Source organism: Mastomys coucha, unplaced genomic scaffold, assembly GCF_008632895.1.
Source record: "Mastomys coucha isolate ucsf_1 unplaced genomic scaffold, UCSF_Mcou_1 pScaffold16, whole genome shotgun sequence".
NCBI classification, from domain to species: Eukaryota; Metazoa; Chordata; class Mammalia; order Rodentia; family Muridae; genus Mastomys; species Mastomys coucha.
This window is the reverse complement of record NW_022196898.1, coordinates 18,770,096-18,789,505: the sequence shown is the minus strand read 5'-3', so window position 1 is coordinate 18,789,505 and position 19,410 is coordinate 18,770,096. Positions and strand designations below refer to the sequence as shown.

Below are 19,410 nucleotides of genomic sequence, written 5' to 3'. Positions count from 1 at the left end.
TTTTTTTTTTTTTTGGACAGGAAATGCACAATTTTGAGGAGGAGTTAACGTGTCCCATCTGTTACAGTATCTTTGAAGATCCCCGTGTACTACCATGCTCTCATACATTTTGTAGAAACTGTTTGGAAAATGTTCTTCAGGCATCTGGTAACTTTTACATATGGAGACCTCTGCGAATTCCACTCAAGTGTCCTAACTGCAGAAGTATTATTGAAATTGCTTCGACTGGCATAGAATCCTTACCTGTAAACTTTGCATTAAGAGCAATTATTGAAAAGTACCAGCAAGAAGACCACCCAGATGTTGTCACCTGCCCTGAACATTACAGGCAACCATTAAATGTTTATTGTCTACTAGATAAAAAATTAGTTTGTGGCCATTGTCTTACTATAGGCCAACATCATGGCCATCCTATAGATGACCTTCAAAGTGCCTATCTGAAAGAAAAGGATACACCTCAGAAGTTGTTGAAACAGTTAACCGACACACACTGGACAGATATCACTCGCCTTATTGAAAAGCTTGAAGAACAGAAAAGTCATTCTGAGAAAATAGTTCAAGGTGATAAGGAAGTTGTTCTCCAGTATTTTAAGGAGCTTACTGATACATTAGAACAGAAAAAAAAATATTTTTTGGCAGCTCTTTGTGATGTTGGCAAGATGATTAATCAAGAATACACTCCCCAGATTGAAAGAATGAAGGAGATAAGGGAACAACAACTTGAGTTAATGACAATGACCACATCCTTACAAGATGAGTCTCCACTTAAATTTCTTGAAAAAATTGATGATGTCCGCCAACGTGTTAAGATGTTGAAACAGAGACCACTTCCTGAGGTCCAGCCTGTTGAAATTTATCCTCGAGTAAGCAATGTATTAAAAGAAGAGTGGAACAGAACAGAAATTGGACGTATTAGGAAAGCTGTCATTCCTGAAATGAGAATTTCTTCAAAAAGAATGCCATGTTCCTGGCCAGATAAGGATGAAAAAGACATAGAAATTTTTAAAATTTTAAACATTGCTATAGTTTCACTCATTTCAGTGATACTAATGTTGATTCTCTTTTTCAACCATTACATAATAACCTTCTTAAATGAAATCACTTCAATATGTTTCTCTGAAGTCTTTTTCTCTCTTTGCCAAAGTTTATCTAAGAACTTCTATGACTTAAAAAATACAGTGTGCTACACTTTATATTTGTTAAAGGAATTTATATGGAAAATAGTTTCTCGCTGAAAACCTAAAATGTGGGCTTATTCTGTATAGCAGAGGTTAATAATTGATTGCTAGATGGAAAGTCAGGGTGGCATAAGTAGCACATAAACTTTACATCTCTTCCAGCAGATACACAGAAATACAATAAACTTCCCGTGGTTGGGTAGAAGTGCTGTCAGAAATGAGACATTATCTTCAAGATGACTAAAATCAAATTAGAATATGACAAATTTGGGGCTGAATATTAATACCTTACCCTGTTTTTATTGGCTTGATAGTCAATGCTTTATTCTGATTAACAAGTATTTTTTTTTGTAAATTGTTATATGCTACAGTAGTTAACTTTGTAGTTCTTTGTATATGTAGAGATAATTTTTTTTCCCCCCCGAGACAGGGTAGACAGGGTTTCTCTGTATAACCTTGGCTGTCCTGGAACTCACTCTGTAGACCAGGCTGGCCTCGAAATCAGAAATCCGCCTGCCTCTGCCTCCCAAGTGCTGGGATTAAAGGCGTGCGCCACCACCGCCCAGCTAGATAGAAGATTTTTAAAACAAGAACCTTGAGGTCCACAGCCTATTTTGATATGATTTGAAACTTTTCAAAGTATAGATGGAGATGATATCTAAGTTTTAAAAATCTAGACCAGGATTGTTTATATATCTTTTTTGGTCAAGCCTATTAATAGATTTAGGAGCATTCATTCCAAGTAGCGCTGCTTTTGGATAAATCAGCTGTGTTTACTAAGTACAGAGTTTAATTCAGCTTTGGTAACAGTGAAAAAAACCACAGGTCAGAAAGTGCCTGGACTGCACCACAAAGTAAACCAAGTACATATTTTGATTTTGTGTATTTTTAGTCTTGTTTTTATATGAAAACTATACAAAACATGTACATTAAGACAATCATACTGATGGGACTCATTTAGTAGACTTGGTATCATGTAAACTATATTCATCTTAAAATGGTCTCACCTTATAGCTCAAGTTACTGGGATTCCGTATGAGCTGCTGTTGTACCTGTTTAATTTTCCTCCCTTGACATAAACTTTTGTGGTAGAACTTTTGGTTTACAGCCATTGAAATCTCCAACACAGTGTTTTGCAGAAATCCCAAATGAGGTGCTCTTGAATTACCCCACCTCTGGAGACCTTATTTCAAATAAAAGCTGTGTTTAAGGTCAGAACAATGCTGACTTATCAGCACAGTAACAAAATGAGGCCAGTTTAAAGATGTAATTAATGGTGAGGGGAAATAATGTTCAGTTTTTAACAGACACATGTCATATAGTGAGTGCTATTTTTTTAATGTAAATATTAGCAAGTGAAGAGCATTAGAACATTTTTCAAGGGGTTACTAACTTCTTTGTAGAGATGAGGAAATAAATGACGTGCCAGTGTTAGCAGATGGGAAAGCTTATTCTGTTATGATTAAAAAAAATAAGAGTAGGCTGTTGGTGTAATTAACTGAAACCTGTATTTCAATCTAAGAAAGCATATGCCCAGTATTACCTTGTAGGCTTGAGTATACAACTATTTTTGTGTTCTGATATACTGTTTTAACTTTTGCCTGGAGGTTGAGTTTGTACAACTTAAAAGTACATATATTTGGAAATTTGGGTTTTATGTATAACAGTATATTTTTAATAAACTTGATATTTTATTGAATGTCTTAGAAAGTGATGACATAATTTTCATACGGATTCTGGTTATACTTTCTTAAAAACATAAGTCCGTCAAGTAATTTCATTTCTACTTCTATATCATGATTCATGGTTAAGAGGCTTTTGACTAATAAAACAAAAGACTTTTTTTTTTGATCAGGGGCCTCTGAACCCTTGGATCAATCAAAGGTGTTCACCACGAAGCCTGGCAATGGCAGACTTCAAATTCCTACTGAAAAATGTTGCCAACTTTTATGTTAGGTTAGTAGAAACAAGTTGGTAACTGACCTACAAGATTGTAAACATTTGCTGTTCCCACTTTAACACATAAGGGTTTATGGATTAGCCTACTGTCTTAGTCAGGGTTTCTATTCCTGCACAACATCATGACCAAGAAACAAGTTGGGGAGGAAAGGGTTTATTTGGCTTACTTCCATATTGCTGTTCATCACCAAAGGAAGTCAGGAAGCAGGAGCTGATGCAGAGGCCATGGAGGGATGTTCTTTACTGGCTTGCTTCTTCTCCTGGCTTGCTCAGCCTGCTCTCTTAGAGAGCCCAAGACCTCCAGCCCAGGGATGGCACCAGCCACAAGGGGCAATTGAGAAAATGCCCCACAGCTGGATCTCATGGAGGCACTTCCCCAACTGAAGCTCCCTTCTGTGATAACTCCAGCCTGTGTCAAGTTGACACACAAAGCTAGCCAGTACACCTACCTAGGCAGTCCATAATCCCCAGCAATGATTTTGTCTGCTTTTGACCTTGGAATTACAAGGAAGATTACAAAAATAAAGAGATGGTGGAACACTTGGAATACCTGAACTTGGAACCCAGAGCTTGAGGTCAGGTGTGCCAGCTACACTGGACACTGCCAACCAAACAGGGCCCCCAACCCAAGAACAGTAATGAAAAAGTAGAAACCAGCCAGATTCCTTATTTCTATAGTACAGAAATGGATACAATTTTTAAAAGACATTATCACTCAAATAAAACACAACTCGTCATTCAATTTAGAAAAATGTATTTTATACAACTTATAATCTTTTACAGACAAAAGCAGATACACCGAATCTAAGTAAATTTGAAAATTTTCAGTATGAACAATTTCAACAGAGTCCTTTAGATGCAATTTGTTTTGGGTTCACTGCAACACTTTTTGTAATATTATATGTTTTATAGATGCCAATAAGTCTATCTGAAATCTCAAACATATTATTTCGAAGAGAGATTATTATGAACTGGGCATTTTTTGTTTGCTCCTAAAAAGGAAAAAGAAATAACAGTTAAGTCATAATACATAGGGAAACATTACCCCCCTTAATAAAGTTTGTAGGCAGAATTCTGACAGATGATTAACACAGAGTAACGACTCCACAGATAATTCATGAAAAGTGTGGAAACTGAGGAATTTGAGAAAAGACTGCAAGCCTAGAAGAAGAAAACCTGACACTGATTAAAAAAATATAAAACAAAACCCCAATATCAAGAATTAAGCCACAAAGTCCCCAAACAAATAATGATTTACTCACATATATGTAAAATGCAACAATAGACACATTTTTAAAATCCAGAGCTGCATCAATCTCATCCATGAAGTAGAGGGGAGTGGGCTTGTAGTGGTGAAGAGCAAACACTAACGCCAATGAACTAAGGGTTTTCTCGCCTCCTGAAAGGTTAAAGATCTTCTTCCAGCTTTTCTTAGGTGGCCGAACACTGCAATAATTAAGAAATGTTACTCAAATACCTTGTAAAACTAAGGCTAAGACTTTATGAAGTACTTCCCACAACTAACATTAATCACCTTTTCCTGGCTAGATCTGTCTGTAAGTTGCTTTTCATAACTATTTTAGATGTTGGTTTTCTGAACAGGGTGATTCTTAGTATATAATGACTTTTTTTTTCCTTTTAAAAGTTCTGGTCCTCCTGCTTACACCAGTTTAGTGCTGCACACATCCCATGGCCTTGCTGTTGATTTTTTTTAAAATTTAGTTTGTTTAGAACATTATTAAAATTTTAAGATTTAAACAGTAGCCTATTTTCCCTTAAACATTTTGAAAAAAAATTAATTTTGGTGTTGATGGAGGGAGGTCTTTCTGCTTTGTCAGTCATTTCATTGGTGTAGTAAGCCTGTCGTCTACTTGGCCTGTGAGTTTGTGTCCATCTTCCCGAAGGGGCATGCTGGGACTAATAGGTGCTGTATTATTGCATTTAGTTTTGATTTTAAAAGGTGAATTAGACGCTGTATAACATACTTTGCACATATTTTATGCTGCAAACATGAAAGTACATAAGCAAGGTAGTATTTATTACCAATTAAATGTAGCTCCAACCTTTATACACTAAAGAAATAGTAATACTTTGGAAAAAAAAGCAGGATTAAAATCTCACAAACCTGAACATGATTCCTTCAGAAAAAGGATCTAAACTATCCACAAGCTCCAGTTCAGCATCCCCTCCCAACGTGAGCATCTGGTAGTTTTCTTTTAGTTTATTTGTTATTACATAAAAACCAGCCATAAATTCATTTAGCCTTTGTTTTCGAAGATCTTCATATGCTTGTCTAAAATTATCTCTTTCAGAAGTAATTTTGTCCAGTTCGGCTACTCTTTGCAAATATAATTCTTCCTGTGAAGATTGTAAAACAAAAAAGGAAACTCCTTTTTCACATACAAATCTGAGAATTAGCACTGGTCATTATGCAAAATTAAATACCCAATTTAGGCTCAGCAAAACTTCTATTAGAAACAATTCACTCATACCTTTTTTTTATACTCAGCGATGGCACCAAGGTTTGGTTTCATTTCACGACACTGAGCTTCCAAAAGTGCAATTTGATTTGTTATAGAATCTGGATTCTTGATTGCCTCAAGATCCTCTTGGCTTAGAACTGATACTGTCTCAACAGGATTATCTTCAACAGGATGCAATTTTATTTTTGAAATCTAAAGAGAATTGAGAAGACATAAAAACAGGTCAAGTTTACGTTTTATTTGTGCATTGCTATGTTGGTGCATGCAAAGTATATAGATAGATGCCATACATATCTATAAAGTATATAGATAGATAGAGGGTGCTAGATCCTGTGGAGCTGGTGGAGATAAGCTAGTTGATACAGGTGTTGGGAACCAAACTGAGGGTCCTCTGCAAAAGCAGCAAGTGCTTGTAACCACTGGGCTATCTCTCCTGCTCCCAGTTTATTTAAGTCAACAACGTGAAAAATGACAGCTACAAAGACACTATAGAAATGAACTGACTACTTTCCACATAAGCTCAGGGATGAGAGGGTAGGTACTTGCCCTATTCTAATGATTACTGATTTCTATTTAATAATTTAAATAGTCTTGCCAGGCAGTGGTGGCGCACGTCTTTAATCCCAGCACTTGGGAGGTAGAGGCAGGTGGATTTCTGAGTTTGAGGCCAGCCTGGTCTACAGAGTGAGTTCCAGGACAGCCAGAGCTATACACAGAAATCCTGTCTTGAAAACACCAAAACAAAACAAAACAAAACAAAACAAAACAAAACAAACAAACAAACAAACAAAAACCAACCAACCAAACAAAAAAGATTAAATAGTCTTATATCTTTTATAAATGTGAAAACATTTATAATCCGAACATATCTCAAAAAACAGAAAAACACCCAAAAAGCTTTATTTACTATTACTTATCTATGCATTGATGTATAGTCACCCCAAGTGTGCTGATGCCCCTGGAGATCAGAAAAGGGTATTAGATTCCCTGGAGCTACAATTGTGATCTATCATGCTGTACTAGGAATCAAACCTGGGTCTTCTACAAGACTCATATCTCCAGCCTTCCAAAAAGGTCTATAATTAAATAATGCCAAAAACTCTCACCTCTTTTTGCCAGTATTTTATTTTTGAGTTATGTTCAGAAATGTGGCCATCTATCTGCTCAAGTTTCAACTTAATACTAAGTGCGTCTTTCTGAAGAGCATGTTCATTTTCTTGAATAACTTTTAGTTCCTGAAGTAGATTACGATGTTCTTTCTGGATTTCTGGTAAGGAGCTCTAAAAACCAAGAAGTGTGACAAATACCTTGTCAAACAGACATGTTTACACTACACTGTTAGCAGTTCCTCTTCCTGTCCCACTTCAATAGTTTTAATTTCCTTTAAGTTCAGAGTTAAGAAAAGTTTAATTTACAGCCAACATTTTAATTGCTTTAAATGTCATCTACCCTGTAATGCAGAAACACACTTTACCTCTGCAGCTTTTGTATTTTTTATGACCTCTTCTGCATTGTCTTCAATATTTTTTAGTTCTGTTTTTAAGTCATTCATTTCTTTTTCAGTGTCTTTTATTTCTTTCTCTGTGCGGCAAACAGAATCCTGTGCCTTTTTAAGATTTCTAAAACAGGAAACAATACAATTTATGACATGATTTACTGAACCATCCTTATTTTTATGCTTATACAAATACTTGTAGTCCAAGATATGTTTTATTAAAATTCCATAAGGTTTAATAAAACCCCCTTACGTATGCTTCAAGCAGACTTTGATGCCACTATCTATTAGATTACAAACTCTTGACATTCAACAAGGCGGTCATTGTTTAAACTCACAAAGATCTGCCTGATTGTCTTCTATATTTGAGGGTCTCTGGGATTACAGGTATATGCTATTATGCCCAGACAAGTGAGTTGAAATTTTTTTACCCTCAACTTGCTTTAGTAGCTCCTTAACTTTAGCCAAATCATTCAACAGATAATAATACAAACTTTAAGAAATAATCTTAAAAAGATTTGATTTATAGCTCATTCTTATCACTTTTTGTTTTTGTTAAGACCTAGCTCTGCTGCATCTACTCTATGCCAGAGAAGCAAAATGTCTATGCCTTTAATAACTGGGTTATGATATATATTTCCAACTTTTCTAAGGCATACATGTTTACCAGTTTGGGGTGTGTATGTGTGTGTGTATGTTTAAGTTGGAGACAAATGACAAATCTTTACTGTAAGCTTTATCTTTCTGAAAACATGTTGCTGGGCAATGGCAGTTAAGTTTAATAAACAATATCCAATGCAATGTTAAGTACTCCACCAATGTCCAGTTAGGGGTGAGGCAGACTCAGGGAAGCACACCCTACCTATCAGCAGTCTTGATTGCTACATGGGCTTTAGTAATAGCAGATGCACATTCATCCAGCTGCTTATTTATTGTGTCAAGTTTGCTTTGTTGGGCCTTGAGTTTTCGGTTGTTGATATCTATGATGGTATCGTGTAGCCGTTTAATCTCAGCTTCAACTTTACTGGCTTTCTCAGCCACAGCATCATATTCTGAAATTAAATAATAAAACAGCCAAACTCACTTTTCTATGTTAGTAGCTATGGTACATGTTTATGTGTTCAATTATTTAATCTGATACAGGGTATCAAATATCAGACATTTAGGGAAAAGACCAAAAATACTTGAAACAAAACAAACAGAACAATATTGTAACATATTATGTTAAACTCTGGTTAAGCTAACTGGCGGTGGTGGCACACGCCTTTAATCCCAGCACTTGGGAGGCGGAGGCAGAGGCAGGCGGATTTCTGACTTCCAGGCCAGCCTGGTCTACAGAGTGAGTTCCAGGACCGCCATGGCTTCACAGAGAAACCCTGTCTTGAATAACCAAAAAAAAAAAAAGAAAGAAAGAAAGAAAGAAACCCCATTTGGTTAAGCTGTTGATACATTTCTTAGTGATTTTACTGCCTTTTTTTAAAACAGATTTTACCCTTTTTTTAAAGTACTTCACTGAATACTCAATGCCTTTTGTCCTAGGACTAGCCTTTTTTAGGTCTCGAGACGCTGGCTATTTTCTTTTGTTTAACAGTCCTTCACATTATAACAAAGTGAAGGACACAAGTCTAAGAACACTTCCCAGTTCTAATCAACCAAAGATACTGTGCCATATAGAATGCATAATTGATTTACTGATTGGTTTTTGCTGGCAAGTCAGTACCTTAGTATAAGCAGTAATTAATGATGGGGACAACATTAGGTGAAGTACATGCTTGTTGACAGTTGCAGTGACACATTTATAATTTGAAATATAAAAAGGGCAGCAGTTTACTTTTAAACATACCTTTTTTGAAAACACTGACATTTCCTTCGAGCAATTTCTGCTGTTTTTTATCAGGGGCTGTAGTAAGCACATTAGCTTCCAGTTCTTTAATTTGTACACATAAATATTCTTCTTGTTCTGATAAACCCTATAAAAATAACTTAGCATTTATGGCCAAAACTTTAACTTAGTATGAGTAAATATTTCTTTGATCACTGACTTAAAAAAATTTAAAAGACTAACAGGTAAATGACAGAAAGCATCATCAATATAAAAATATAGATCATCAGAAAACAACATGTGTACAAATTCATTATAAAGATAATGAGTTAGAGCCATTATTTGGACAATTTGGTATGAGGCAAGAAGTGCTTTAAAGCAATGAAATATAACTAATTATAATTTCAGGAACCTATCTTATAAAGTAATCAGATGTGTATATAAAGACATAACTATAATTGTAATGTAGCTGTGCACATAGTATAGAAAAACTTTAAATATAGCAGACAATAAAAAACAAAGGAAATTTGGGTATTTATTCAGCAAAGGAAAGTTACCTTTTGTATTTGCATATGTATAATGTATTTTATACATTAAAAAGCTACCATATACTCTATATGAATATGCACAAATATGCATAAATATATTACATGCAACTAAATTTTAAAAAGTGAAGCTATGCGTCACAGTTGAAGGTTATAATTTAGGTATTTACTAAAAACAGTCTTAAAATAGAAGCAACTGGCTGCCAGGCACAAGCATGCATACCTTTGATTACAGTTAAGATCTCTAAGTTCAAGGACAGCCTGGACTACAGAGTTCTAAGACAGCCAGAACTAAATAGTAAAAAGCATTATTTCTAGGGTGGGAAATAATAACCATCTTTTACATTTCACAGTTGGAAACAAACTCAAAATGTTTCTTTTCAACTGCTGTTGAATTATAATAGTCCCAGCTAATCTTCATCGACACAAACACAATACCTGGATGCTTGCAGTAAACTTCTCTAGTGTATTTCTCATTTCTCGTTCACTATGCCTTAGCTTAACTACTTCTTCTTCATGTTGTACTTTCTGTTCTTGGATTTGCTTTGCTTGTTTAGAATGCCTTTCCAACTGGGATTCCATCTTATTTACCTTCAAAGAAGAAAAGAAATATAATTTTCTCCGTGTCACAACCCCCTTAAATTTCTTGTATTATTAACATTGTGGTGTGCCTTGGCATACATAACAGAGGACAACCCGTGGGAGTTGGTTCTTTTATGGACTGAACTCAGGTAGTCAGGCTTAGCAGGAAGAGCCTTTACCCACCCCCTTTGCCCTCTCAACAATCTCGCTCCCCCCACCCCCCAAGAGTTCAAATGAAAAAACTGGGGCTGGTGCAGCAGTTAAGAGCACTTCCTCAGTGCCAGAGTTTGACTCCTGGCCACTATACAGTGGCTCCAATACTCTCTTCTGGTCTCCTGGGACACTAGACATGCACATGGTATATAGATATAATATCCATTGACATAAAAAAGAAAAGAAAACCCCAAGCTTCAAACAAAGACACTAAGAGCTAGAAGATAGTACACGTGGACTCCCAGCAAGTGGGCTAGAAAGAAGTAACCACTAGAGGCCATGCTAACCTCTTCTACAGAGATTTCATCGATAACCGAAGAACCCATTCTTCCTCTCATCACTTTGCTTCCACCACCACTCATTGTACCTGGGGAACGTATGACAAGTCAGTTTTATATGTTTTATCCAAGATTAAAACAAAAACAAAAAACCAAACCCAACCAGTAGGGGAAGAAGCCAACTTACCTGACTGCTCTATGATCTGCCCCTGTAGAGTTACTACTCTCCATCGCCTGTCTTTTTGATATGCTACTCTTGTAGCTTGATCCAAATTGTCAGCCACCAAGGTATCACGTAAAGCAAAGTAAAAAGCTTGGCGGATTTCCTCATTTTTTACTTTAACTAAATCAAATAACCGAGGAGTATTTTCAGGAGTTTGAATTTTGCTCATTTTCTTGGCCCACACTGCCATCTAAAAGTTAAAAAAAATGTGCATATAATAAACAATGTTTTTTAGATATTATAACCCTAAATAAAATTTTTGTTGTTTTTGAGACAGGGTTTCCCTTGCTGTCACTTTGTAGATGGCCTGGCCTCAAATTCAGAGATCCAGCTGCCTCTGCCTCCCATATCCTGGGATTAAAGGTGTGCGCCATCATCACCCAGCTTCTAAATAAAATCTAACCATGGTATTAAATTCCTCCCCAGGATTAATTTTATACCTATATAGTATCAATACACAACTTGAAGACAAAATTTACCACTAAGTTAAAACCTCAAAATGCATTCATTAGACATCTAAATGTAAGAGCGGAAATCCATAAAACTCTGAAACATCCAGCACTCACAGCCCTACCACTTGGAAGGCAAAGAGGAGGACTGCTCCAAGTTTAAAGTTAGTCTGGTCCAGACACCAAGTTCTAGGTTATCCAAGGATACATTAGCAATTCCTGTCTAAACACACACACACAAAGCACATCTACTACCCAAGAAGCTAAAGAAAATTACTGTGAATTAGATCTTTTGTGCTTCAAAGTATACAATCAAGAAAGTCACAAATGGTAGGTTTAAATTAAAACATATTTTAAAAGATGCACCTGAAAAGAGACTTAAATTTAGAGGGCTTTTACGATCCAACAAAACAAACAAATGAAAAAAGGCAAAGGTTTCAAACACATTTTCTCCCAAGAAAGATAAATGGTCAATAAGCACAGAGTGTGTTTAATATTAGTTATTAGGGAAATGTAAATGAAAGTAGTTAGTATCTCTTTACATCTATGAAGATGTACTACAATAAAATACACCATATGATCCAGTAATCAATACCATTCCTAGGTATGCACTTACATTCACACAAAATTTTGTGCTTCAGTCTTTGCTATAGCACTATTGTCAAGGCAATCAAAAAGTATAAACAGACCAGAACAAAGAAAAATGAAAGATAGGTACATGTTAATGTTTGTAGCTGAGAGTGGGTAAAATTGTGGGGAGTGATTGTCAGTGCCTGTGGAGTGATAAAAATAGTCTGGAATTAGATAACAGTCATACATCAGTAAATTTGTAGATATAGTGAAAATAATTGAGCTCTACTTTAAAATACAATTATATATCTCTGTAAGTTCTATTAAGAAAACAGTGGTTAGTGATGGAAATTAGAAACATGCTAACAGCCAGGTGGTGGCAGCAGCACACACCTATACTCCCACTGTCAATGGGGAGGAGTTCCACGCTACCCTGGTCTACAGAGCAAAGTCCAGGACATCCAATCTATACCAGGAAATCCTGTCTTGAACCTCCTCTCCCCACCCCCAAAAGGAAACATACTAACAATCATCCATCCACTGGACAATACCCTAACACTGGAATTTTTTAGTCAAAGCACTACAAAATTTATCTTTTAACCTCCAAAAACATGTACACATAGAACCAAAATTTAAAAAAAAAATTAGTGGTGAATAATGGTGAAGAAAAATTAGAAATTCTAAAGGAAAAATAGATGGCACCTCAAAGTTAAATTATAGGAAGTTTATTGTATTGTGACTACTTACTTTATCCAAACCTATGAAAGTTGCAATTCCAATATTATGTTTTTTAAGGAAATTTACACATTCCTGGGCTGTATCAATAGAATCAACAACAATGTAGTCCAATGCATGGCAACAGGATGAAATAGCAATGTCATATTTTTCATCAATAGCTCCTAAGTCTCCCTAATAAAGGAATAAAAAATTAGTTTATAAATAATTAAATTAATAGATCTTTAAATAGATTCACTTTACTACTCTTTAGACTTGACCCCATTCTTCCCTACCCCATTGGGTTTCTGTAGCCAAAGACTGACCAGGACCCCCTTGTACAGTGGTACATGTCCCCAACTCCTTGAATGTTTTTTATTCTTAGTGAAAGACTAAATAAGCACACTTGGTTTAAAGAAGCATAAAAGGGAATGACCTACAAGGTTCCCTTCTTACACCAACTAGTTTTCCCTATCTACAGGAGAACCAACACAGAGACTAAAGTGTGCTAAGCAAGCATTCTACCACTGAACTATATTCCATGCTCTACAATTAGTATTGTAATCTACCGTTTAGTGTTTATGAATATGCAATGTGAATTTGTACTGGGCACAGGATGTAGGAACTGTTTTATTTCATGAAATATAATGTGGATATAAGAGCTAAAAGACCGTATAATCGGGCGGTGGTGGCTCACGCCTTTAATCCCAGCACTTGGGAGGCAGAGGCAGGTGGATTTCTGAGTTTGAGGCCAGCCTGGTCTACAGAATGAGTTCCAGGACAGCCAGGGCTATACAGAGAAACCCTGTCTCAAAAAAACCAAAAAAACAAAACAAAACAAAACAAAACAAAAAAACCAAAAAACCAAAAACAAAAAAGAAAACAAGACCGTATAATCTAAACAAACCTTTTAACTTACTCAAAGTTGTCTTACGTAAGTAGCTATGACTCAATCTATTAACAGCAAATAATCAGGATCATTTCTTTAAGAAAATAAGGTAGGAGCCATCTAATATCAGATATAGATACAACCATGCTGGTTAAATTCTGTTTGCCCTTACATATCATTCTGTTTCCCTGTTCAGAAGGCTGACAGAGAACCTACTAACTGTATGAGCTCAGGTTTCAGTTATGATTGCAGGGCAAGAAATGAATAGAATAGAGATACTTAAATTCTTTCTTATATTATACTTATATATTTTTCTTTCTAATCATAGCACTCTTCCATGCTAAGGCTAAAAAAGAGGTAAAGATCCCAAAACTGGTACTACCAGAGTTCTAAATTAGTCCTCCTCCCGAAACCCATAACCAAATGGTAAGTATGTTATGAAACCTAAACTATATTTAATTCTTAATTTTTGTCTGAACGGTCTAGCAAGAAATGCAACTACTGTACACCTTTGACCAAAAGAACCAATCCCCTTCCAACTGGATAGTTCATCCTGTTAGAAAGTTGTGCAGGGTCAGGAGAAGACATACTTTGAATGGTGAGGGAGAAACAGAGAATAGACACAAGCCTATTTAGTAAGATCCGTCAAATCAACCATGGTGATTAATAGGCTAATAGATCGCTAAGCAATATTGCCTCAAATCCTAAAATTGATTTTGTTGTAAACGTAGGGTGTCACTATGTAACTTTGGGCAGCCTAGAACTCAATATGTAGACCAGGTTGGCCTTGAATTCTGCTTCTGCCTCCCACATACTGGGATGGGGCTAAAGCATGCATCATCATGGCCAACTTCTAAATTTATATATATATATGCACACACACATACATATATTTACATACACACACACACATTTTTTTTGAAAAAAGTTTTCTTGTATGGTGCCATGTGCCTACCTAGCACTTGGGAGATAGAAGAGGATCAGAAGAAGTGCAAGGTCAATCTTAGCTACAGCTGGTTTAACGCTAATCACAGCTATATGAGACCCTGCCTCCTAGGACTTTGCTGAGTACAATGTAATCTACTTACCAATCTTCCATATATTCCTGGGATCCTGCCTGATTTTTTTTCTTGAATTATTGCATCAAGTACTTTCCCCCTACTTCGATTCATTGCTAAGGAACTCTTTGCTTCTTCAACTTTTTGGAAAAGATCATGAACCAAACTCTTTAAGTTTATTTCTTCTTGTGTCAGTTTCTGAAGGTATTTTTCTTTCTAAAAGTGAGAAGATGAAGCATACAAGCATTTGATCTTAACTACACTAAAGAGCAGCAGAAAATTATTTATAATGTGTCAACAACAACAACAACAACAAGAAGCTAAGTAACACCAAGCTTCCATATCGCTATTTTGGCCTGGCTTTAAAAATACAGATGAGTCTCTCCTATTTTAAAGAAGCATACATTATTTGACTCAACAAGAGGAACCCAGATCTCTTAAGGTATCTATGGGTATAAAAATCCCAGTAGATTTTTATCAAGTTCTGCCCTAAACAAAAACAAATCCAGAAACTGGATTCCAGGATAAGTAAGCATAGATGAGCAGTTAGTTCTATGGTGGTTATCTTTTTGGCTAAGTAATGACAAAACACAAAGTTAGAGTTCCTAGAGAGGGAAAAGATGACAGGGAGAGCTGTTAACTAGAGGAATCACACACATCCAATTTAGTTTCTCAATTCCCAATTTAGAAACAATCATTTTTCTGTAACTGCTATTCTCTTCCTCTATTACTTATGACCTAGGCATAGAGTAAAAGCTCAAATTATAGATGAAGCAATTAAAAAAGAAAACAAATCACTAGAAATAATTACTGGATATAATTTATATTTAAAATTTACACATCAGGAAACTGTCTGATGATCAAACAGTATAAATTTACTAAAATTTAAAAATATTTGTTAAACTATGCATACGCGCGCGCGTGTGTGTGTGTGTGTGTGTGTGTGTGTGTGTGTGTGTGTGTGTGTATGTGCGTGCAGGTGTTCCTGGAGTCCAGATGTGAATATCAAAACTCCTGGAGCTAAAGTCCTAGGTAGTTATGAACCACCCAATGTGGGTGCTAGGAACTAGTCTTTTATAAGAGCAGCAAATGCTTGTATCTGCTAAGCCATCTCACCAGTTCCTCAAAATAACAATGTTGGGGGTCTAGCTGAGGATAAACTTTGTCAAGAAATTTAAAAAACTTTGTTACTTTTCACGTATGTTTATGTAAGTCACCTACATTTATATATTTACAGAAACATTTTTTGGGGGAGGGAGGAAACAAGCTAGCTTGAAATCTATTATGTAGCCAACACTGGTCTTAAACTGATCTCCTGCTTCAACCTCTCAAATGCTAAGATTATAGGCATTACTGACATTCCTAGTTTTATAAGGTACTAGGGATAGGTAAACCCTCTACCAACTGAGCTTCATATCGAGCCTGAGAAATGGTTAATTATTCACATGGGACTGTGGCACTGGTTATTTGTTTTTGGAGACAACAGTGACTGTACTCCCATTCTCTTTTTTCTTTGGAAGTATTAGGGATGGAACCCAGACCTTGTACATAAAACCTTTCTATCCACATTTAAGTCCAGCTAATTATCAGTAAATTCAAATACTAAAATGCTTTCTCATTCAAGATTATGTTAAGAAAAAATTTTATATGACAGTCACTTTAAACTTGGACATTAAAAATAAAACAAACGGGCTGGTGAGATGGCTCTGTGGGTAAGAGCACTGACTCCTCTTCTGAAGGTCCTGAGTTCAAATAAATCCCAGCAACCAAGTGGTGGCTCACAACCAGCCATAATGAGATCTGACACCTTCTTCTGGTGTGTCTGAAGACAGCTACAGTGTACTTATTTGTAATAATAAATAAACCTTTGGGCCTGAGCAAGCAGAGGTCCTAAAGTCAATTCCCAACAACCAGATGAAAGCTCATAACTATCTGTACAGCTACAGTGTGTACGCATATACATGAAATAAATCTTTAAAACAAAACAAACAACAACTCCCACATATAACTAGAGATGACAATGTAGATGAAATAATGAAGTAATTTACCTCCTTTAATTCTTGTTGAGTCTGAGGGAGCTTTGTGTTTATATCCTTGATTGCAGCTTTCCTTTCCTTGAGAGTCTCAGAAGCTGTGAGTAAAGCTTCCTTTGCCTTACTTAACTGAGATACTGCTGTATTATGTCGACTGAGATAGATATCAAGTTCTGACTGTGCAACTTCCATCTTTGAACGTGCTTCATTTACTGATTTGTTAAAACCCATAAGTTCCTTTTCTTGAATCTATTAAAATATGAGTTCATTAAATGTGAAATATATTTTCAAGTTTTGATTGAAAATTGTACTTCTTGAGTCAATTAAGAAAGGAAGGCCAACAAATAGAGTATTATTAAAAAATAATTCAAATAAGTGGAATAGACTAAAATAGCCCATGTCTAGTTTTCCATGTACACTATTCATTGTCTTTTCTTAATTGATATCATATGAGTTTTGTGAAGTTGGCATTAGTATGCTCATTTATGAAATAAAAATGTAATAATTAAGGAAATCCACCTGCCTCTGCCTCCCAAGTGCTGGGATTAAAGGTGTGCGCCACCAATTACCCAGCAGACATTGATAGTTTTATCATTAACAAGGGTTAAAGATACATAGAAAAAAAAAAGCCCAATGTACAAGTAAGAAACTGAATGCAGGGCTGGAGAGCTCAATAGTTAAGAGCACTGACTGTTCTTCCGAAGGTCCTGAGTTCAAATCCCAGCAACCACATGGCGGCTCACGACCATCCGTAATGAGATCTGACACTCTCTTCTAGAGGGTCTGAAGACAGCTACAGTGTACTTATATATAATAAATAAATAAATCTTAAAAAAAGAAAAGAAACTGAATGCACAGAATGGCTATATGCTGAAGTATTTGACCTCACATTTCCTACAATTACAAATTTTTCTTCACCTAACATTTTTTTCTTTCAAAAAGAAAAAGAAAGGAGGGCAAATATTACAGACCAAAGTTTTAGGTACTTTAAACTCAAAGGTAAAACAGTTTGAGATAGTCTTTCTATGCAACATAGTCTTGTGCTTAATTCTCACCTACCTGCTTCAGCCTGCCAGGTAGATGACATTACAACACAGGCATGTAGCACTGTCCTAGGCATAAACTTATTTTCCGAAGCTCACCTTTGAAAATTACTGCCAAAACAGTTTTCAAGTTAGGAAGAAGTCACAAAAGCCATCCCTGACAGACTCTTACCTCCTTTTCTTTCTGAAGCCCCTGTGTTTCCTGTTTAAGGCTGTCCATGACCTCTTTTAATTTTTTTTCTTCTTTCTCTTTTTCTTTCTCAAGAGAATTGTTTCTAGTTGTTGTCTCATTTATGATATTCTCACTCTTGGCAGGTATACTTTTCAGCTCTTCAACCTGCGATTATGAAACAAATTAAGGTTATAAAAATATATTCTGGAAGGTACTCAAAACTAAGAAAATGTACCTATACAACTAAGTATTTCTTAGGGTCTGTAATTATAATTATCTGGAGATAATACACACTGAATTATCTTTGTTCCCTCCTTCAACCTAATCCTAAGATCTTTAAGAACTTTCAACTGTAAGAGTTTTATCCAAATACACATACCAACATTTTATTCCTGAAAACAAATAACTCAGGGCTGAAGAGCTGACTCAGCAGTTAAGAGCATTTGCCACTCTTGCAGTCCCTCACCAGGTGCTCGCCACTGCCTGTTATTCGAGGGGGATCCAATATCCTTTTCTGGCACACTTATACACACATAATTAAACTTCAAATAAAAAGCCATGTCTTTGTAGAATTTGAGCATTATTCCATATTATTGGTTTTCCAGCATTTCATAGAACCTATGTTGACGGGCAGTGGTGGCGCACGCCTTTAATCCCAGCACTTGGGAGGCAGAGGCAGGCGGACTTTTGAGTTCGAGGCCAGCCTGGTCTACAGAGTGAGTTCCAGAACAGCCAGGGCTATACAGAGAAACCCTGTCTTGAAAAAAACCAAAACCAAAAACAAAAAAAAAGTTGATCTATAGTAAGTACATTTGGAAAAATGCTTAAAGGTCAAGTAGAACTTGAGTCTTGGGCGTTGTCTGTTTATATCTGGTAAAGCTATGGACACAGCTGGAGAGACACCAAATTACTTAGCTGTCAGAACCAGTTTTTTTTTTTGGTTGAGTTTTTCTTCTAATTTTGTATGTAGAAGTGTTTACAGAATGTTTGTCTGTGCACCACATACATGCAATATATGCAAAGGACAGAAGAGGGCATCAGATCCTCTGAGACTGGAGTTAAGAGACAGCTCTGAGTCGATACTGAAGACACTGGAATTGTATGCAGGTCTGCTGCAAGAGTAGACAGTGATCACTAAGCCACCTGTCCAGGCCATGAAATTAATTTTTAAAATTTGAACTCCAGATAGCAAACTCTCTTTGTTTTTGCAGGAGGCAGGTTTTATTTTAAAGTTTATGGGGAATGTTTAGACCTCTCAGCGTGTAAAGGCATTCACCACCAAGCCTGATTACCTACTTGAATTTGATCCTTGAGACCCACAAGGTGAAAGGAGAGAAACCAACTCCTTTAAACTGTCCTCTGACCTTCAGATGCATGCAGGCATGCATGATGGGGGTGGGGGGTTGTACCATTATTGTGGTTATTTAAAAAAAACTCTAATATCTACTGAAAAAATATCTTTAGCTGGAGAGATGGCGAAGCAGTTAGAAGGACCTGGGTTCACATGGTAGAGCTCATAACTGTCTGTAATCCTGCTCCAATTGATTTCACACTCGGAGAGACATACATACAAGCAAAAACACCAATGCACATAAAATAAAAATAATTTAAAAAATCTTTAGGCATCTAGCACTCCGTAGTCAAAGAGAGGAGGATCTCAGTGAGTTCAAGGACTGCCTAGTCTACATGGGGAGTTCTAGGCCA

General features: G+C 36.2%; 2 protein-coding genes across 4 annotated transcripts in view; one reads left to right on the top strand and one right to left on the bottom strand.

Moving 5' to 3' along the window:
- Nucleotides 1–2,895, top strand: part of Trim59 (tripartite motif containing 59) — a 12,394-nt gene extending 9,499 nt beyond the window's left edge. For both annotated transcript variants that reach the window (XM_031374072.1, XM_031374073.1), the window contains exon 3: nucleotides 21–2,895. In XM_031374072.1, the coding sequence (XP_031229932.1) occupies nucleotides 24–1,235 (1,212 nt within the window). In that variant the 5' untranslated portion in view covers nucleotides 21–23 and the 3' untranslated portion in view covers nucleotides 1,236–2,895. The remainder of the gene's footprint in view (nucleotides 1–20) is intronic.
- A 979-nt stretch (nucleotides 2,896–3,874) lies between these two features.
- Smc4 (structural maintenance of chromosomes 4) overlaps nucleotides 3,875–19,410 on the bottom strand; it is a 30,281-nt gene continuing 14,745 nt past the window's right edge. For both annotated transcript variants that reach the window (XM_031374065.1, XM_031374066.1), the window contains 15 exons: nucleotides 17,707–17,871; nucleotides 16,507–16,740; nucleotides 14,489–14,674; nucleotides 12,545–12,706; nucleotides 10,743–10,968; nucleotides 10,565–10,644; nucleotides 9,921–10,073; nucleotides 8,959–9,085; nucleotides 7,978–8,167; nucleotides 7,095–7,239; nucleotides 6,727–6,900; nucleotides 5,630–5,812; nucleotides 5,263–5,495; nucleotides 4,400–4,583; nucleotides 3,875–4,129 (listed from right to left, as the gene is read on the bottom strand). In XM_031374065.1, coding sequence (XP_031229925.1) covers nucleotides 3,977–4,129; nucleotides 4,400–4,583; nucleotides 5,263–5,495; nucleotides 5,630–5,812; nucleotides 6,727–6,900; nucleotides 7,095–7,239; nucleotides 7,978–8,167; nucleotides 8,959–9,085; nucleotides 9,921–10,073; nucleotides 10,565–10,644; nucleotides 10,743–10,968; nucleotides 12,545–12,706; nucleotides 14,489–14,674; nucleotides 16,507–16,740; nucleotides 17,707–17,871 — 2,595 coding nt within the window. In that variant the 3' untranslated portion in view covers nucleotides 3,875–3,976. The remainder of the gene's footprint in view (nucleotides 4,130–4,399; nucleotides 4,584–5,262; nucleotides 5,496–5,629; nucleotides 5,813–6,726; nucleotides 6,901–7,094; nucleotides 7,240–7,977; nucleotides 8,168–8,958; nucleotides 9,086–9,920; nucleotides 10,074–10,564; nucleotides 10,645–10,742; nucleotides 10,969–12,544; nucleotides 12,707–14,488; nucleotides 14,675–16,506; nucleotides 16,741–17,706; nucleotides 17,872–19,410) is intronic.